Below are 21,162 nucleotides of genomic sequence, written 5' to 3'. Positions count from 1 at the left end.
AAACCCGTATAGAGAAAAAAAAAAAAAAACATACCTAGGAAATCCAGAGAAACTGATCATTTTCAATGTTCCATAGCTGCATATCCAAGTGTATTTTACTCAGCAATCAAAAGACCCTAAAGCAGGGTTTCTATGACAAGCCGTTTTGACATTTAATCTATAACCTGTACTAGTATCTGTTTTCATGTTACTAGTACTTATTTTTTAGATACTAGTACTTATGAAAAAGATGCTACAAGTTATTCAAAAGATTTTAGTACACATTTACTAAATACTAGTACTTGTTTGAAATGTTACTGGTAAAACATTTTTTTACTAGTAATATGTTTAATTAAACTACTTTTCCATTTGGACTATTTATAACATAAGTTGAGTAAAAAGTAGAACTAACTAGTGAAATAGAAATTGTTACTAGTAATAATTAGTAAGTCGCTGGGTCGCTGGTTCGAACCTCGGCTCAGTTGGCGTTTCTGTGTGGAGTTTGCATGTTCTCCCTGCCTTCGCATGGGTTTCCCCCACAATCCAAAGACATGTGGTACAGGTAAATTGGGTAAGCTAAATTGTCCATAGTGTGTGAATCTGTGTCTGGATGTTTCCCAGAGATGGGTTGCGGCTGGAAGTGCATCCGCTGCGTAAAAACTTGCTGGATAAGTTGGCGATTCATTCCGCTGTGGCGACCCTGAATTAATAAAGGAACTAAGCCGACAAGAAAATGAAATTAAATGAACTATTGTCTAATAAATAAATACTAGTACTAATGGAAAAACTATCTATTTAATAGTTACTAGTATCTAATGAATTGGTACCAGTAGGGCTGGGTGATTTGTCCTAAAATTAAAATCTCAATTAATTAATCCTTTTAACTCGATTATGATTAACAAACAATTATTTTATTTAGTTAATTTTTTGCCCTCATAGTTCACTGACAAGTTTTGTACAGTAATATGCTTTATTTTTTAATGAAGGGTGCATTATTTTGATTTTAAAATAATTGATGGAATCACACACTATCTACTATGACATCAACATTGAACAACTAAAATTAATGCACACATTGCCTAAAATGAGCAGTCCCACGACTCCACACATATAGGGAAAGTAACGGGAAAAAAAATCGACCTGGAAAAATGTAATCGATTATTGGTTCTGAATGTCGATTTCGATTACTTTTTAATTAATCGCCCAGCCCTAGGTACCAGTATCTATTTAATAAATAGATACTAGTATCTAATAATTAAGTACTAGTACCTAATGAATAAGGACTAGTACAGTATCTATTATTTAGGAACTAATGTCTAATTAATAAGTAATAGTACATACAAATTTGTACTAGTCCCTGCTGGAATACATACTAGTCAAAACTGAATAGTTGAAACAACAGAATAGTTACTAGTCACTATTAGAACAAGTACTAGTATCTAATGAATACTAGTATCTAATACATAAGTACTGGTATCTATTTAATAGGTACTAGTGTCTAATAAGAACTAGTATCTAATGAATGAGTACTAGAAACTACAAAAGACACTGGCAGCTAAAGAAAAAGCACTATTATGTAAAGAATAGGCACTAGTATTCAATAAATAAATACTAGCACTTAATGGAATAGATACTAGTATCTAAAAAAAAGTTTACTAGTGAAATGAAAATAGATACTAGTATTGAACATCAAATGCTAAAACAGCTTGCCAAAAAGTTTCTATAGGTTTCATCAAGTCAAATCTATCAAGTCAAAACTACAATAAACAATGCACAACATACAAAAATGCATAAATACATGGAGATCTTTTAAACAAACTATATTGAAATGGTGGATTTTTAGGTGAATTGTAGGTTGTTCCTTTTGAGTAGATTTACATGGACAAGAAAATATATACACCTGTAAATATAAAAGTATTTAAGACCACCAATACCATATTTCAGTGAATTTAAGACTAATTAAGGCTTTTTGAAATTTTGCTTTTAAAATTTAAGAGTATTTGAAGACTCCGCAGACACCCTGCTAAAGGTTTAAAATCATTCATTCATTTTCTTTTCAGTTTAGTCCCTTTATTAATCAGGGGTCACTTTTTATTATGCTGATTTAAAGATCATTACAAAATTGTTATTGGAATAAAAATAATATAAATATATATAATTATTAATAATAATTTGCCAGCATTACTGATAAAAGTGAAACTTCGAGATGCATTACAGAAATGTGACTTGAGGCATGTCTAATTCTCGCTAATGCCACAATGCAAAATATCCATAATGTAGACTTCAATTTTCATGCGAAGCACAATTTTTTTTCCTAATGATTTTGTGGTGAAATGTGACCCAGATATTTCCTGACAGGCTTTGAGAGATTCGCCCAAAAGGCTGGGCCCGACTCATTTCAATGATTATATAGGCCGTCTTTCTATTTTACCTACTTTTTTATAATGGCCTCACATCATTCTATCTAATCTTTAATATAATTTTCAGCCGAAACATGTCTGGATTGATGGGGTTTTTTGTCGTCGTTACAGCCGATGCTCTGTACGATCACTGAAAAATGTAGAAATAAGTGAAGGCGGATGAAACCTGATTAGATCTTCAGCACTGTATGCTTTTGTTTTTAACACAGTTCCATAGTAACATCTGCAGTCCTGACTGACGCTAATGAACCTCAGAGAATGTGTGTGCATATCAATAGACGTTTTATAAGAAGCCAAATAAAAAGTGATCCTTTTAAGACAAACATCCCTCAGGGGAATTTCTCCAAGCCGAATGTCACATACCTAAATCATGTGCAACCATTTTTTTTCCCTTTGTTTTGCACTATTCTTTCAGTAGGGGGGGTTTACCCTCTTGATCTATGATTACTGTCTCTCTCACTGCATTTAGTAATAGAAACGTTAATCCCAAGAGACGTAATGCCAAATAAGCGCAAATCCTTCAATCCAGTTGTTTTTGTTTTTTTGGGGAGGGGGATAGTGGGATTCCCCAGCAACACATCACGTGAGGTGACGTGTATATATGTTTTGATGAACTTCGGGAAAAAAAACAAGGATTTATCGGAATTATAAGACATTTTTCAATCACTTTAGTGCTTTTTGTGTACACCAATCTCCACGGTTTTGACGTGGGACGCCAAATCCTTCATTTTGTTAGCATAACAGAGTGATTCCTAATTCATTTTCACTCAGACTTGTTTACTGTCTGTTTTACAAGACTGTAAATTGAAACAACATGATGGATGTTTTTCCACTCTGGCATACGGTCATTTATTGTGAAATGGTGGCAGCTGCAGGCCTCTTTTTCCCTCATCATCCGACGGTGTGTGTGTGTGCGTCGTGTTGTCAATGCAGGATAAGTCTGGCCTTGATTATGTGTTAGGTGCTGTAAGCCCCGCTGAAAGGAGAAACGTCCTGTAATCAATTTGCTGATTAGTGTTGTTGGATTTTAAGCCCTTGTCGCTCGCCGCTAGTTTTGTGTCCATGGAGCACAGCTGTGATTTTGGGGGTCTGAGTTCGTTTCACAAACACACACAAGCACACGTGAGCGCATTTATTCTGCAGTACCTCAAGGGGCTCCTGGCATTATTTTTAATTGCAACAATGAATCCGCTAAAGAAAAAGGAGCTGAATTCCCCAAGGCCTCCTTTAAGAAGCCACAAGGGGGATGAAAGTGGGGGGTTTGGGCTCAATCTCTCAGCGAATCAGCAGGCCTGAAAATCCAATATGTTCCTGAAGACAGCAGGCTGTACATCATTTGTCAGGTCCTGGCACTATCACTGCTTTATCAGATGGGAGGGTTTTGGTGGGCTTGGCCTGAGATTGGTTTGAAGTTTGAGGGATCCTGAGATCAAAGACTTTACATTGGTGATACTTTGGTGAGGCGATGCAGTGGCGCAGTAGGTAGTGCTGTCGCCTCACCGCAAGAAGGTCGCAGGTTTGAGCCTCGGCTGGGTCAGTTGGCGTTTCTGTGTGGAGTTTGCATGTTCTCCCTGCGTTCACGAGGGTTTCCTCCGTACTCTGTTTTCCCGCACAGTCCAAAGACATGCGGTGAAGGTGAATTGGGTTGGTTAAATTGTCTGTAGTGCATGTGTTTGAATGAGTGTGTGTGTGGATGTTCCGCAGAGATGGGTTGGAGGGTACTTGATTAAATAAATAATTATTAAAAAATATATTTTTTTAAAAAGAATGAAGTGCACAGATACATCTTTTTATAACAAACACTACAGTTGAAGTCAGAATTATTATTCGCCCCCCTGTTTATTCCCCCCAATGTGTCCCAGCATCTTTCAAAATATCTTCCCTTGTGTTCAACAGAAGAGAGAAACTTAAATAGGTTTTGTACAAGTGAACTGATAATGACAATTGTCTTTTTTTTTAATTGAGCTGTCCCTTTCTTTTTTCCTATAGATGTACATGTACATTCATTTAATTAATTAATTAGCAATTTTGGTATTTTAATCCCAGATTTCTACTTTTTTTTTATTTGACTTTCTTTTTTTTAAGGCAAAGATCTTCAAGATAAAACAGAGACATCAGTACAAAATAGACAAATTCTAAAATAATAATTACAAATACTTTTCCAAATATAACAGTTTACAAAATAAATTATTAGCAATTAATTAATAATTTAAACAAATAATTACAATAATTTCTACATTTAATTGTCTTTTTTGTTGGTAAACCTGTGCTGTAGTGAAGATACGAAGTACGTACTGCATTTACCTCAGACCACGCCCTTCCGCCTGTCAGCCTTGGCATCTCAGAGTCACTGATAAAAATCTTTTTGGGGTATATTTAGTTGTATGTTTGTCAAATTATACTGTTTGATGGCGCTACATAGACAAATTTATGCTGAGTTGACAGCGTGTTTTCTGATGCTGAGAGATAGATACATCTATGTATGTGTATAAGGAAATATAATCTTCTTAATGACACGGTGCATGAAAACACTCCATTAGATCAGTGACGTAGCGCAAACTGCGTTGACCCCAAACATGAAGGCGGGGCCCCTCACTGCATAATCAAAACAACGCATACAAGTGTCATGATGTAGCCTAGTGTAGTTTATTTTGTGATTAAAAAAAAAATCGACTATATACAACTGAAGTCATAATTATTAGCCCTGAAAATATTTCTTATGAATTTATAATATTCTCAGACCTTCATAGAATATAGTAAAACAAAAATACTTGACTCATGATTCCAGAAAAGGTGTGAAATGTCTTGACAATATACAGTTAAAGTCAGAATTATTAGGCCCCCTGAATTATTCGCCCCCCTGTTTATTTTTCCCCAATTTCTGTTTAACAGAGAGAATTTTTTCCAACACATTTCTAAACATAATAGTTTTACTAACTGATTTCTAATAACTGATTTATTTTTTCTTTGCCATTATGACAGTACATAATATTAGACTAGATATTTTTCAAGACACTTCTATACAGCTTAAAGTAACATTTAAAGCCTTAACTATGTTGATTAGGTTAACTAGGCAGGTTAGAGTAATTAAGCAAGTTATTGTTTAATGATGGTTTGTTCTGTATTAATGGGGCTAATAATTTTCACCTTAATTTTTTTTAAATTAAAAAACACTTTTATTCTAGCCAAAATAAAACAAATAAGACTTTCTCCAGAAGAAAAAAAAATATTATCAGACATACTGTGAAAATTTCCTTGCTCTGTTAAACATCATTTGGGAAATATTTAAAAAAAAAAAAAAAAAATTCAAATGGGTTTATTAATTCTGATTTCCACTGTAGAACTTTGGGTTTTGATTTGAAAAAATCAACCTACTAAACAGCAGCTTTTTATTTTGTCAGCCTATTTTTTCACATAAACACAGAAAAGTAAGAAAAGAAAAATTATCATTTTTTTTATTTTGTGAGCAAGATGCTGGTGGTCCAATGAAATGCAGTGATTTATGCTAAGCTAAGCTAAGCTAAAGGTGCTCCTAGATCAACCAGACCTGGAGATGTCTGAGTTTATTAAAAATGGTAGAACTCAATTGTTTAACTCTAGAAGTCTTGTAAAATGATCCTATTTCAAAAAAACAAAACAAAACAAAAAAATCACAGCTTTATATTTACTTCTTTACTCTTCTGAAGATATTTGCAGTTTTAGCATGTAGTGAAAAAGCTTACAAATATGAACTGCTGGGTGAAAATGATCTCTTTACATTTATTTTTGCCAGGACTTTAATTTTCTGATGTATTTTGTCTGAGTGAATTAACAATGAATAATCATATATTTATACATTTACAACCTACACTTATACATCATGCATTTTTTTATCTAAATGTGCTCCCAACTACTCGTTTCTCAGGTGTGCTCTTGGTATTTCTGTCTCCAGCAATTAGGGCAGTGCAATTCGGGGGAAAATATCTAATTGCCTTTTTTTTTTTTTTTTTTTTTTGACAGATAATGCGACTATGATTTGATTTGCGATTTAATTTTGTAGTCAAGCTTCAGCTCAATAAACTGTATCGTATTCTTACTGCTAAAATGCAGTGAGTTAGGTAAAAAAAAGGAACTGAATATAAACTAAAACATTTATTCAAATTGTTTTTATATATTCAGAAATGAAACACTCATTTTTCTCCAGAACAAACAGTAAACACAAATAAAATGTAAATAAGTTAAACTTATTTTAGGGAGATGGTTAAGCTTATTATAAAAACAAAAAAATATATATATAATTATTATAGAAATACAAAACACTCAGCCAACTAACATGGCTGACACAACTCTGAAATTGTACTTTTCTGTTGCTTGCTACTATATTAAGAGTCACTGGCAATACTTTCAGTTAACTTTTTTAGCAAGACACTCATCACTCAATTGTGCTCACTTAATTGGCTAGTAAGACGATCACACACAGACGGCAGTTTGGGCAATTTGCTGTGGGTAGGAGAAATTAAAAAATACATATATATTTCATATCGCACCCCCTTGCAATTAGCTAATCACAACATTTCAAATTGCGATTCAATTAATCACACAGCCCTACCAGTAATCCACCTTATATACAGCTCTCCCTACCCACTCTGCCCTCCCACCTACAATAAAAAAGTCCCAAGCTGCCCCACCCTTTTCACCCAGTCCTCCGACACCCCAATTACAGAGGGATTCTGGGAAAAATCAGAGCAGCAGAACAAAGCTCTGCAAATCAGCTCCCCTAAGAACACAATGCGTGATTACGCTGACAGCAGAACCTGCCATGCCGGGTGCAGAGGACAAAGCTCCCTCTCACTGCACAAACCTGCCCAGAAGCACAACAGCAGACTGCGAGTTGCCTGACAGGCTCGCGCGCGAGACGTCCTCTTTCTGATCAAGGGTTGGGCTCCAATTAAAGAAAAGCCTCCGTAACATTGTTACACTTACAAACAATGCTTGTTTTTCCCAACACCTACTCCAGTCTGACAGCCTCAGCCGCGTTGGAAGCTCACAACAAGGTGGGAAAGCCAATTACTCCTCTCTCTTTTCCTGGCGTGTCACTTCTGCTAAATCACTGAGCTAAGGAAATGCCTTCTCTTTTGCGGCGTGTCTAACAGAGCCAAAACCATCCATATTTCAGCCGCCATGCCTGACAAACACTTACTCAGTGGCCCTCACAGGAGCGCACAATGAAGAGCAGCAGCTGTGAGGAGCCCTGATGGATGGGATAGTTTGTATAAGCAGGCCCAAAGAGCATTGTTCCTGTCGACTGCGTCTCTAACACGGTCCATCACTCTGACATGAGCTTTTCCTTGGGTTTATTGTGATTTCAGATGATGAGAAACAGACAGACAGACAGAAAGAAAGCTGCAGTTTTGGCCTGTTTACACCTGGTATTGAGATCCGTTTTGGTCATTAGTAGGTGAGGAACCATTAAAAAAGAATGATGATGGGCTGTATGGAATTATTAGAAACGAATGCACACCTGAGGTAGTAAAGCAGCCATGTTGTGAAGCAGAGTCCCTTTGTGGGAAGTCATTTCTCTCGGCGGCCATCTTTGAAACGCCTCAGGTGAATCTCAGGGGAAACAAAAATTGTATAAAAGTGGCAAATTTATGATAAAATTTCATATTTGGAATCACTGATGGAATCTATTAACATCTGCTTCATAAATTTAGTTTCTTAACATTTAAAACATAAAAAAAATAAGTCATGTTTTTTTTTCCGGTCCTGTTTCCTGTTTCTAAAGGACATGATCCGACATCATCCTGTCGATCAAACTATGCAAATACTATAATAATCAATAACTTGCACTATATTGTATTAACCCGTGAATAAAGCTGTATCCAACTGCTATGGGCTTCTGAGGTTATTTCCAATTTAATCCCGATAGCAAATATTCTTCCCAAAGGCGGGAACTCATTAGAAATAATGAAGTCAAACGGGAAAGACTGTAGACCTACCTTGCACTTCATACAGGTTACAGAACCAGAGTACTTTTTTAGATGTAGTCAGCTCTTTTGAAGAGAAATTTCAAACTTCATGTAGATTTCTCAGCTCTGTGAAGCAGGGGGTTTAAAATCTGTCAGCACAGACAAACTGATTCGTCTATAATGATCGATGATTGGCTCTTTACTAGAAGGCGGGCCTTTTGCCCGTGCATTTTCCTGATTTTCCCCATTCAACACTATTCTAATGACACGTTTTTAGTATTCTATTTGCTGTTACACCACAGTTGTGTTATTTTTCTAATAACTCAACAGCCTAGCGTCCATTATTTTACTTAGACCACACCTCATTGTTCAGATGTTTTGATTCATGTTTTTGTCCTCAAGCCGCGGGTGTTCAACCATCTTACCAAAGCTTGCTCATTTGATTACTGACTGCATCCTGTGAAATAAACTATTTGCCGTAGCGTATTGATAAAACTGTAACGTGAGGGAAAGTGAAACCTGCAGGTTGAACACTGTGTGGCGTAGTATAGCATTTTGTAGCCTCATATTTTCAGCTGCTTTTTTCTGCTGAAAAAACAAACAAAAAATGCATTTTTTGCCTATTAATTCTCAGCAGCCAAATAAATAAATAAATTTTAAAAAATCTGTGCATCCTTAGTATTTTTGTGCTTTATTTTTGTAATCAGTGTCAGCAATATGTCATGAAGTATGAACAAGGACCTTCATTTTTTCAGTAACGTGTCCAGTGATGTGCCGTTACAAAATCGGCGTGTGTAAGGTCTGTTTTCTTTAAAAATCTGCTTTCTCCGCTGCCTAATTAATATTCAATATAAAGTGGGTCTCAGAATATACAAGAAGCACTGCATCAAGAAGCACCACCCCCCACCCCACCATTGCTTTACAATATGAACATTTATTTTACCCCAGTATTTTCAATGGAGTTTCTGCGCTCGCCCGCTAATCCTGACGGCCCGGAGTGCATGTAAATGGCTTTTCATTTCGTTTTTCGCTTGAGCAATTAAATAAATGCCGAAGTCTGTTTAACGGATTATATTTTAATTACATTACAACATCGATGCTGTAAAAGGAACCTTATGAAATTAAAAAAGTCACATTAACCTTTTACCGAAAGGTTTTACTGGGAAGAAACACTAGCTGTGCATATATACCCTAATCAGTGTCCAAAATATAAATAGGCTATTAATCAGTCCAAAGTTAAGTAATGGGGCTCCCCTACTAAAAGTGTTCAATTTTAGTTCCAAATAGCACTGAAATAAAACACAAGGCTGCTTACTAAAATATATAATTGAACTTACATACTTTATCAAATTAAGTTTATACTATGGAGCTGTTGAATTCTTGATTCCAACTGGTTGATGAACATTGTAATGAGCGCAATTGTTAGCAGATAAACAGGAAAAGTGGTTCCAGGGTGGTCTTGACCACATTACAGTTCAAAACACAGATAGGCCTACCGGTAACTGTTTGATAGTTGGATGCCAATAACCAATAAAAATCTATTAACACATGATTTGTTTGACCCTGATTACAAAATACAAGAACAGTGGGCAACTTATATTTTAAAACGCACTCTTTTCACTGTTAAAAACCCCCATTCTGCTTGTTTTCCCTCTGGCATAAACTCTTGTAAATTGGCATCTTTGCATGCAGCATAGCATGTCATGTGGAAACCATCAATCATCCCCCTCATGACCAATAGGCACACAGCTGAATGGACTGACTGGCAGAAATAATCCATAATACATCAGCCAATAAAGATAACATTTTAAATAAGCATCCATCAGTGGATACAAGTATAACCAGCAACCGTGCACCACTGCTGTTTTGATTACAAAAGAAAGTTAAGTCTCTCAATTGCACAGCAACAGTATTGTAATTTAACAAATTATAATGATAGTTTTCTAGTTAAATACTTGCAGCACATTATAGGTTTTGTAACTACACTAGGAAGTACATTGTACTGCATTCAACTTTTAATCTTAAATACTTGAAATGGTCTTTATCTGCAGTGTAATACAGCCTCAGAAACTTTTTCACAAAAATCTGATTTTGTATGCTATCTTTATCAAATATGAAAAAATAAACTCATGAGACACTAAGGCATATTTTTATAGGTTATTGCATGACTGAATTTCTGTGTTTGTATATGGAAAAACAAATATAAAACATTGTACAAATATTTTTCTCATTACTTCATAATGTATAACTTTTTCATATTTTTGAGCGTGACTTTCCAGATAGACCATAATAAAGCTCAAAGTTGTCATCTTTCCAGTGATACCTAATTTTTGTTTGTAAAAAAAAAAAAAAAAAGAAATCTGCCACAAGTCTGCACTTATATTTGATCAACATGAACCAAGTGTGATTTAATATATTTTTAAATATGTAAAAATAAAATGATTACAGCTGTGACTAACTGAATTTTCAACATCATTACTACAGATTTTAGATAGAATGAAATGACAGACCATATGAAATTATTTAGTGGTTAAGAAATTTTACTTATAATTGAAAATGTTTTAAATTATAATTTCTTGAAATACTTAAAAACATTAACGACAGATTAAAATCAATATGAATATTTAAAATAATTCTTTCATATTTTTTTGCCTTTTTGATCAGTGTAACGCATCCTCGCCTGATTATTTAAAAAAAAAACATAATCATAGTCGTCAAAAAAATGTAAACTATATAAATATAGCATGTAAAAACTCATAGTCCTCTGTTTAAAGAAGATATGAACAAAGTGCTTTTGGTCACTCATCTAGATTACTCTATATATTAGCAGTCCTGGCTGCAGTAAAATTTAATTTTTGGTAACACTTTAGGTCACGGTAATAAAAAGCCATTAACTTCAACTATAGCTTAATAAACTACCAATTAGCTGTTTATTAATAGTAGTAAATGTTATGTTTAGGTTTTAAGTAGGGATGCAAAGCATGATCATACTTTATAACTAATGAACAGTTAATATCTTAATAATAGGCTGGTAATAAGTAGGACCAAAAAGAATCCGCAAACATCTGCAGATTTATGCGGAATGATTTTGGGTGTATGGTAACTATAAACTTAATATATACAATAAATACAATACAGTTTAACTTTTATTTAATGTTAACAATGCAAATCTAATTAGATCAACTTATGTGGTAAACAAAGCAAGTCTCTTATATAATATACAGTTGAAGTCAGAATTATTAGACCCCCTGGATTATTAGCCCAGTTTATTTCATCAGTTTAGCCAAAACTACAGTAGCTGTAGATGGTAAATGCCTTTAAAAACAGTCCAAGTCGTGTTTCACACTTTATTCATAGAAAAGCACTGAAATTCAACACAAATCATATAAAATGGTAGTAGCATTACATAAATAGTAATAAATTTTTGTTTATAGACATTAGCTCAAGAGGTTGCACAAACAAAAAGTGTTGATGAACTATACTTTTGTGGCAACAAATACTGGATACCTTTTTATAATTCAGTAGCACAAAGAGGCGACAAACACTTTCCCTTAAATTAAAACGAAAACAAAATCAAACAGTAGATGAACTAGTGAACAATCTCTACCAGCGATTATTATTTTTTTCCTTCTAAACTCTAGGGACAGATCAAAACACTGGTACAGTTAACACATACAGACACTTAAGAGTATGGAAGAGAGAAATCAAAAGCCAGAGGAGGTTATTCTCTTTTTGCAATGCCATTGGACCAACTAGTTAGCTACAGAAAATGCTTGGTTTTTTTTGTTGTTTTTTTACGATTTAGTTTTTTCCTTTTTATATATTTTTAATATCTTTTTTAATCGAACAGGCAGCACTATTATCATTCTGCAGATGTGTTTATAAAATAAAAAAGGAGAAAGAAAAAAAAAGGTTCCCTAATCTGTGAGCTTTCTCTCAGGTCCGTCCAGGTTGAGGAACAAAGGCTGCATAACGTGACTAAAACCCTTATGGTTCAAGTGTGCCACAGCTGAGGCAACTAGTATAAATCTTTAAACGAACTTGGTGAACGAAACGAACCAAAATTGATAACCAGCAAACCATCGAAAAAAGAAAGTGACCAACCTTAACCAACAACATCGAGAAATCTCCTCAAGATTTAGCCGTTAATGAAGCGTCTATCAAAGTCTCAATTAGGCAATGGCAAGTCGCAACCTCAAAACGGACCTTATTGCCTTCAAAAAGCCCCGACATAAGATCGATTCCGACCCTAAAGTACATCGAAAGCGAAGGAGAATAGCATCCTTGTTCGGGTTCAGTCGAAGGGTTAGGTCCGTTTTCTCTGTGCTGTACTCCACTGACATTGGCAACACAATGTCCTGAAACACATGCAGTGCTTTCAGAGAAGACTATAAGGCTTCAAAGTAAAGAGTTGTTGTACGTAGATCAAAGGCAAAGTCCATCCAAACTCGAAGCTCGTGCAGATTATTCTACTTACAGATACAAACGGTGGAATTTTTAGGGAGAGTGCCCCTCACCCCCGAGCCGAACGAGGAGAAAAGACGTAGGAAGATCGGGGGACGAGGGCAAATCGTGAAGTGGTTCTGCATAGTCTGTTCAAAAACGTTTGTCCTCTCCTTTTATCGTCGCCGTCGTCTTCTTTACATGCTTCCTCTTGCAAAAAGGTATTACAAAAACAGAAATAATAATAATAATAAAAGAGGATACAAATAAAACAGTAAATCAGAAATGTACACAGGAGCACCTGAGAAATGTTTCTGAAGTCTTTTCCTCTTACGGTCGTCACATTCCCAGCCCAACAAATTCAAGTATCCGAAAAGAAAAAACATACAGTTATCATAAATAATTATAACTTTACAATTTTTTGAATTGACACTTTCATATTTACAATATCTTAAATGCTTATGCTACTACTTTTTTCTGTTTTGTTTCTTTAAGTGATTCCCTGAGAACGGAGTTGAGCATCTCTTTTCTCGTTTTCCTCTCTTCTCGTTTTTTTTTTTTCCTTCAGATGGAAGTCGCGGAGTGCATTCTAAGTGTTCGGATCCACTGGGGCACTTGTGGAGGGCGGAGCTCGTGGAATGTGGAAGATTTTGCGGTTCGCTTTAAAGCCAGCTAATTCCTTGCTCTGCCAACGTTTTGTTGTTGTTGTTGTTGAATGCAGCTATACAATTCACCCAATTTGTACACAGCAAGTAATTGCTGATCCGAATGCGTTGTGTAGGGGATGGAATTTAATGAAGTGCTAGTACATATATATTATTACTGCTACTCAATCTCACACAAGTCTTTCTGTTTACGTCTTTTCTTTTCCACTGAGAGGTAACAGAGAAACATATATGGCTGATATTGATGGGTAAATATCTCTTTTTTTGTCTTTCTTTTTTTCATTCAGCAAAATCAGGAAAAAGAATGGAAGGACTGAGCACACGCTTACATCGCCTTCCTTGCGCTGAATTTTCAAACAGAGAGCAAGATGAGCCGATAGTAATAAACACAGGAGAGAGGGGAGGGCTCACATCTCGTGGCTCGTTTGAGTCGTGGGGTCAGGAGGTCGAGTAAAGTTGCGGGTGAAGTTTGAGGTGATGTGCCCGTCTCACTTTTAAAATCAGGCCTGCTTCCAGAGAGTTAAAGCTGATCAGTAAAATACGATCGAGGTATGACAATAACACTATGTGCGAGTGTTTCAGGAATGACCCTTCCAAAACCAGCCAAACGCCTCCCCCCACACTCAATTTCCCACATGTTCATTTGGTTTCTCTTTATGTGCCACTTTTACATTTTTTATCACAACATCTTGATTAAACGAAACCAAGACCGAGCCAAAGCAAAAACAGAAATGGTCATAACTACAGTTGTTCTTCTCCCCTCCACAGGTTCGACCTGGTAGAATAATTTAGTGAACAGAAACCGTTCACAATAATAATAATATTAAAAAAGACAAAACAGACCAAAACAAACGGATAAAACGTAAAAATTCACCAAAGATGAGCCAAAAAAGGAAGATAAAATAATGCCTTAAATAAATGTAGAATGAAAGAAGAATGGGTGCCTCACAACGAGGCGAGGTTTAACCGAAACGTTCCCGTACCAACATCATGAGTTTCTTTTTGCCCTTATAGATCTGTTTGAGGTTGTCTATAAACTGGGCGAACTGAATGTGGCCGTCTTGGGCCAAAAGAAAGGTCTCGCGTGCCTTGCTGAGGAACTCTATGAACTCTCCGTAGTGGCGAGGACTGATGTGCGTGAGGCGGGAATGGGTGGTGTTAATGTAGGCGCTGATGGTGGCGTCCAGTAGCTGTCTCAAAGGGGCTTTGTCAGTGCTCATAAGCTTGCCCGAGTTTCGTCTGCCAGGGATACCAGCCAGGCCAGGGGCAGTCATGGTGCAGCGCCGCAAAATGTCCGAAAGCACCGTGGCACAGTGAACGCTCTTGACCACCAGGGGGATGATGGCGGCCAGCTCGTTCTTGCCCAGAGAGTGGCTGAGAGCACAAGCCCACAGCACGTCATTGATGGCCGGGTGCGTGTCTTGGTTGTAGGCCAGGTTCAAGTGGGTCATGGCGAGAGACGCCAGTTTGAAGGCTCGAAGGGGGTAGCCGCGGTGCTCCATGTAGCGGGCGATGGTGAAGAGCTGAGAGTAGGTCATGCCAGTGGAGGCGGCGTCGATGACAATCTGGTAAGCAGTCTCGAAGGCGATGTGGTCTTTCTCGCAGAGGGTGAGAGCGGACAGGGCGCAGTTTTGGGGGTCCTTCATGGCACACTGCAGGGCCAGGGTGCGTGCGCAGCTGGCCAGTTCCTCCCTCTGTGGGTAGTCCAGGCTCAGCCGCAGAATGGTGTTGTGGGACATCACTGTGGCCGCCACTATGCTGGTTGCCTCTGTGGGGGTGAAGAGAGTGTACCAGCTCTGCAAAATGCTGACCAATGCTCTCAAACCTACAAAGAAGATAAAAAAAGATCAGAACACTTACAAATCCAGCACAGTGTATGCCAACGTCTTTAATTAAATGACTTTGATTCTCAGATATTGCTTTCCTGCCAGGTTTAAATGACTTTGATACATACCGACTTCAGTAGCACATGTGACTAGCCAGCGGACCATCTCTCTCCGCCTCCAGTTGAGCGTAGAAAGAGTCATCCTCATCACCTGCAGAGAAATGTCATGTTGCATTACAGACACAAAAGATACAGAATAATGTGCAAGAACAAACAGACGCACTGCATGCACATCAAAACACTGATCAGAAATAAGACCAACAAAGGGAAGCAGTAAAACAAAACCACTTTTACTCTTTTACTAAATAGCTCGGGGCAAATACTATGAAATTCAATAGTTGACTTTGAACATTATATATATATATTTATACAACAGTTCTGTCTGGTTCTCAAATCTGATTGGCTGATAGCCGTGCGATATTCTGCAATATCAGAACTCTACATCCTCTTTACCCTTTGTGTATTACTCCGCCCACATACAGCCAGCAAAAAGCAGACATTACAGATCTAAAGTTTAAAAGATGCACGCTCAACTGTTTAACTGTCAGCTTATGATTTGAATCTGGAAGAAAGTAGTTCTTCATACAAAAGGGTTTTTGAGACTCTCCATGTTTGATTTTGCTTTTATATACACAAGTATGCAGTCAAACTGTTGTATAAACGCAACATCACACGAGTAGCAGTGCGATATGGCTGTATATCGGCATTGGTGGGGGCACTGGGGCACTCGGCCTGCTGCCTCGTGCCAACGCACACCTCCCACTCGTTTGATATTGCTCATATATATATATATATATATATATATATATATATATATATATATATATATATATATATATATATATATGTGTGTGTATGTATATATATAAATATGTGTGTGTATGTATGTATATATATATATATATATATGTGTATGTATATATATATTTGTGTCATATATAGCTTGTTTTGACACATTATTTAAAATTTGTGGCTAAGGAATAATTATTTATTTGGTTTTGGTGTGGACAGAGATAAATTTGGTAAATCTTTCATTTTGAGCCCTGAAAAGTCCTGTGAAATAAAAACTAATTGCAATGCGACACAACCCACTTGCTAATGCACATTGAGCAAGCTCATACACAACACACAAAAAGTAAAATGAATAAGGGGCATGTGGACATAACACAAAATCTAAATCAAGTCATTTTAGCAAGTCAAAGTCAAATTTATGCACATAAAACATGTTTTCCCAATAGCAAAATTGTGGTTAGTGAAAAAGGCGATTGGCTAGTAATATTGGAAATCTACAAGCAACAGAGGCTGGAGATCAAAAAGTTTATGTCAATTCCTGTATAATGTATGTCCTGTATAATATATTACATGTACTATACTGGAGCATACGACACTTCTTTAAAATAAAATGCATTTGAACATTTAACAGTAGCATACATAATATTAATAATAAGGGCACGTGTAAACACCGGACCACCAGACCAAGGGTCTATATGCAAAAGTATGTGGGCTCATTGAAAAAACATGATAGGATTTTTTAACCATGTTTTTGCCAAAGTTGGTGGGAGATAATAAAACAAACTTACAATAAATATCCATAATAAGCATTCACTTACCTGTAGGCCAAGCTCCAGAGCTACATTAAGCAGCGTGATGTCCGGAGGGTTATCAGCGGGTGTTGCAATTTTAAAGGCATCCTGAGCCAATTTGAAGATGAGCGAAGAGGAGTGGATGTGCTTTTGAATGGCCTCTAAAACAGTCCGCAACCTCAACATGTCACCTAAGAAACAACACAGACGCCTTGAAGTTAAACACGGGCACAACACATAAAAGTCTGTTTAAAGTGAACTTCGCATGTGACCGATTGAATATAGCACTCACCCTTAGCAGCAGTAAGCATGGTGGAGGCCAGTTCACACTGCTGAGACTCCAGGTGGCCCAGAGTGAACCAGCGGGGGTATCTGCTGGGCACTATAGAGATGCCATGGTGAGGGTGACTGACATCACCCGAGGGAGCCGTAGATTCAAGCACTGGAAGCCTGGAAGATAGTACTCGATTAGTTTTTCAGAAAAACTAAATATACCACAATTTTTCTATTGCTATTTACTATTAATTTACCCAGACATGATTTGTAGAATACAGAGGGTTTATTCTACACACTTGCTCTGGTTTCAGCTAGTTCTGTCTGATGGCTAGTGATTAGAAAAAAAAAAACGCTCTCCGCTCTGCTGCTCCTGTCTGAGTGAACATATTAGCCCACAGTAGCTGAGACTCACAGAAGATGCGCAGAGGGAGCAATGTTATTGATTGTGTATTAGTGAGCACTGTGATGAGCTAGACTCGGATAATGATGCCTCAGTGCAGATATACAGTAATAAGGTCCCACGGAGGCTTTATATGGCTGAGGCCAGAGAACACAACTCACACATCATTGTGAAGAACTGAGCTCTATAATTAAAGCTGAAAACAATAAGCATATTTCTAAATTATCATTAAAAATGGCTAAAAAAATAGTGCAACACTCCATGGGAAGTTGTTGCATGATGGGTTTATGAACAGAAGATATATTTCTTTTTTTGGAGTGTTACTGTTCAAACTATTTTGTTGTTATTGTTGAAAAATGTTTCATTCAGCAGAGATGCTTCAATCATAAGTGACAATGAAGACCTTATGATGTGTTCAACAGTGACAATAATAAATGTTGCTTGAGAACCATATCATCATATGTCTTATGTTTCAATAACCAAACATTGTATGGCTCAATATAATATTATATACCAATATACAGTTGAAGACTTATTAAACCCCCTGAATTATTCGCCCCCCTGTATATTGTTTCCCCAATTTCTGTTTAATAGAAAGAATATTTTATTCACCACATTTCCAAACATAATATTAATAACTCATTTCTAATAACTGATTCATCTTGATCTTTACCATGATGACAGTAAATAATATTTGACTAGATATTTTCAAGACACTTATATACAGTTTAAAGAGACATTTAAGGGCTTAACTAGGTTAATTAGGTTAACTAGGCAGATTAGGGTAATTAGTCATGTTATTGTATAACGATGGTTTGTTCTGTACACTATTGGAAAAAAAAATTGCTTAAAGGGGCTAATAATTTTGATACTAAAATGGCTTTTAAAAAATTAAATACTGCTTTTATTTTAGCCGAAATAAAACAAATAAGACTTTCTCCAGAAGAAAAAATATTATCAGACATTCGGTGAAAATTTTTCTGCTTTTTTACAAATTAATTGGGAAATTTTAAAAAAATCCCCCCTATTAGCCCCCTATTTATTTTTCCCTCAATTACTGTTTAGCGGAAATTAAAAAAAAAAAAAATCTAGACATAACAGTTTTAATAACACCTTTTTAATAACCGATTTATTTTATCTTTGCCATGATAACAGTAAATAATAATGGTAACACTTTACAATAAGGTTCATTATTTAATGCATTTACTAACATGAACTAATCATGAACAACACTTGTTTAGCATTTATTAATCCTAATTGAACATTTAATAATGCATTATTAACATTCAAGTCTGTGCTTATTAACATTAGTTAATGCACCATGAGTTAACATGAACTAAAAATGAACTACTGTATTTTCATTAACTAAAGTTTAATAACATGAACAAATACTGTAGTAAATGTATTGTTCATTGTTTGTTCATGTTAGTAAATGCATTACATAACATTAACTAATGAGCCTTATTGTAAAGTGTGATCATAATATTTTACTAGATATTTTTCAAGACACTTCTTTACAGCTTAAAGTGACATTTAAAGGCTTAAATTGGTTTGTTAGGTGAACTAGGAAGGTTAGGGTAATTAGGCAAGTCGTCATATAATGATGATTTGTTCTCTAGACTATCAAAAAATTGCTTAAAGGGGCTAATAATTTAGAAATTTGAATTTAAAAACGTTTTTAACATCATTTGGGAAATATTTGAAAAAACAAAATAGTAATAATTCTGACTTCAACTGTATATTAATGGCTGCCCAAGTATATTTTGTTACACATTTGTTTTACTATTATTGTCATCCTTTTACACATTTTTTTTTGTATCCGCCCAATATAAACAAACATCCGTGAGCAATTAAGCAGTGGAAAATCTTCTCGCATGCCCTGCAGATCCACAGAGACCCGCACCTTATTGCATCTGGTCAGGGTTTCTAAATCTACTAAAATGTCAGGATTGGGTTTTGCTTTTGTTTTCTAAGCTGTCATTAATTTTATGCGCTCAGGCATGAGAGAGACATTAAATAATTCATTCTTTAAACGACTCAGAAAAACTTTGCTAAATACTGAGGACGAAATTACACCTAAATTGGCTGCAGAATATTTGCACACCATTAGAAATGAGTAATCAACTCATTTGTCTTATTTAAATAATCTACATGTTTTATTCTTGTAATTATTATAATTTTTAGAGATACAGGCTGCTTCTGAAACCGCCTACTACTCAGTAAGTACTGCATTTGAATTTGAACTAACTACTCAGCCATAAGAAAAGAACATTCTATAAAAGTATGAATGCGAGCAGTATATACAGAACTCAGACTTACTACATCCGCCATTTTGTCATGTTGACATGACCTACCCACATGAGTTGCATTGCTTCACTCCCATTCATGAATTCTCTCTCGGGGACACCATGGAATAGCGTAGCATCCAGCCGATGCCACTTCAGAATCTCATCCAGGTAATTCTTACATACTGTTTTTCGAATTCCATAAATTCAGACATACCACTCAGCTCGCATACTGATTTTAGCACACTATATAGTATGGAAGTATGTGATTTCAGATGCAGCCATTCTGTTTTTATTCCCTCTCTCTGTCATTTATTTCTCATTTGCTGTATATTTTATTCATTTAATGATGTTGATATTAAATATTTTATAAACCTAAAATGATTTGTGTTTATAAGAGAAATAGCAAAAAAGAAATAGTGAATGTTTTTTTATTTTTTATTGAATTCAGTCTTTCTTTTTACTTGAACCCATTAAAAAGAAAAAGTTCAAAACAAATAATAATAAAGATAGTGTTAAAATCAAAATGTTTTGTTTGTTGCATATAGTTAACCAGTAAAAGCTGTGTTTCAATCCCGCCACCACCGCAAGTATATTTCAAACCTGTGGGTATACAATACTAACACTGTATATAATACTATAAATTACATATCACAGAGCTGAGCATATTTAGAAACGGGGATAAACACTGGATGTTGAGGCTCACCTCATTGCACGAAGGCCCAGTTTATACGCCAGGTCTGCGTCATGTGGCAACAGGGCGGTGAACAGGTACTTGGCAAATGTGTGCATGGGAACGCTTTCTCTGTGGATGACCTCCCCCAAACCACTGAAGGGACCACCTGGATATGCAGAGACAAAAAGAAGAGCACATCAGAACTGAGCTGTCCATCATATCAGATTGCAGACGTGAGTCCAGCTTGATGGACAGGAGACTGGTGAGTCAGTGAGGCCGCGCACAGCAAGTGAGAGAGAAATCTGAGTGGAGAGTATCGCTGGGACGGCTGGGGAGGACGATGAGAAGGCAAACAGGCGGCAAGGCCTCATGGGCTTTGACAGAGTCTGTCCTCCCTAGTAGCAGCGCAGATGTCTGCTCTAAGGTTACACCGCGTGTCAGTGGGAGGCTCAGATGCAGGGTGGCCTGTTTTGGGGAAGGGAGTTGGGGACACTGCAGAGGCCAGCCTGCAGATCTTTTTACAGGCAGAGCTCTCTCTCTCTCTCTCACACACACACACACACACACACACACACACACACACACACACACATATATATTCA

General features: G+C 36.4%; 1 protein-coding gene and 1 long non-coding RNA gene across 3 annotated transcripts in view; one reads left to right on the top strand and one right to left on the bottom strand.

Moving 5' to 3' along the window:
• Window positions 1-7,159: 7,159 nt before the first annotated feature.
• LOC141378257 (uncharacterized) lies at window positions 7,160-9,016 on the top strand. Of its 2 annotated transcripts, none has more exons than XR_012392296.1 (2): window positions 7,160-7,432; window positions 7,555-9,016. It is a non-coding gene; the product is annotated as an uncharacterized lncRNA (long non-coding RNA). The 2 variants fall into 2 exon arrangements; XR_012392290.1 differs by having other exon boundaries at window positions 7,532-9,016.
• Window positions 9,017-14,417: 5,401 nt separating this feature from the next.
• Window positions 14,418-21,162, bottom strand: part of zswim5 (zinc finger, SWIM-type containing 5) — a 50,103-nt gene continuing 43,358 nt past the window's right edge. Inside the window, exons 10-14 of the mRNA NM_001144819.1 lie at window positions 20,591-20,726; window positions 17,216-17,373; window positions 16,951-17,114; window positions 15,410-15,491; window positions 14,418-15,280 (exon numbers count right to left, since the gene is read on the bottom strand). Coding sequence (NP_001138291.1) covers window positions 14,418-15,280; window positions 15,410-15,491; window positions 16,951-17,114; window positions 17,216-17,373; window positions 20,591-20,726 — 1,403 coding nt within the window. The remainder of the gene's footprint in view (window positions 15,281-15,409; window positions 15,492-16,950; window positions 17,115-17,215; window positions 17,374-20,590; window positions 20,727-21,162) is intronic.

Source organism: Danio rerio, chromosome 2 (assembly GCF_049306965.1).
Source record: "Danio rerio strain Tuebingen ecotype United States chromosome 2, GRCz12tu, whole genome shotgun sequence".
In the NCBI taxonomy this organism is placed as follows: Eukaryota; Metazoa; Chordata; class Actinopteri; order Cypriniformes; family Danionidae; genus Danio; species Danio rerio.
This window is presented reverse-complemented; position numbering and strand designations above follow the sequence as displayed.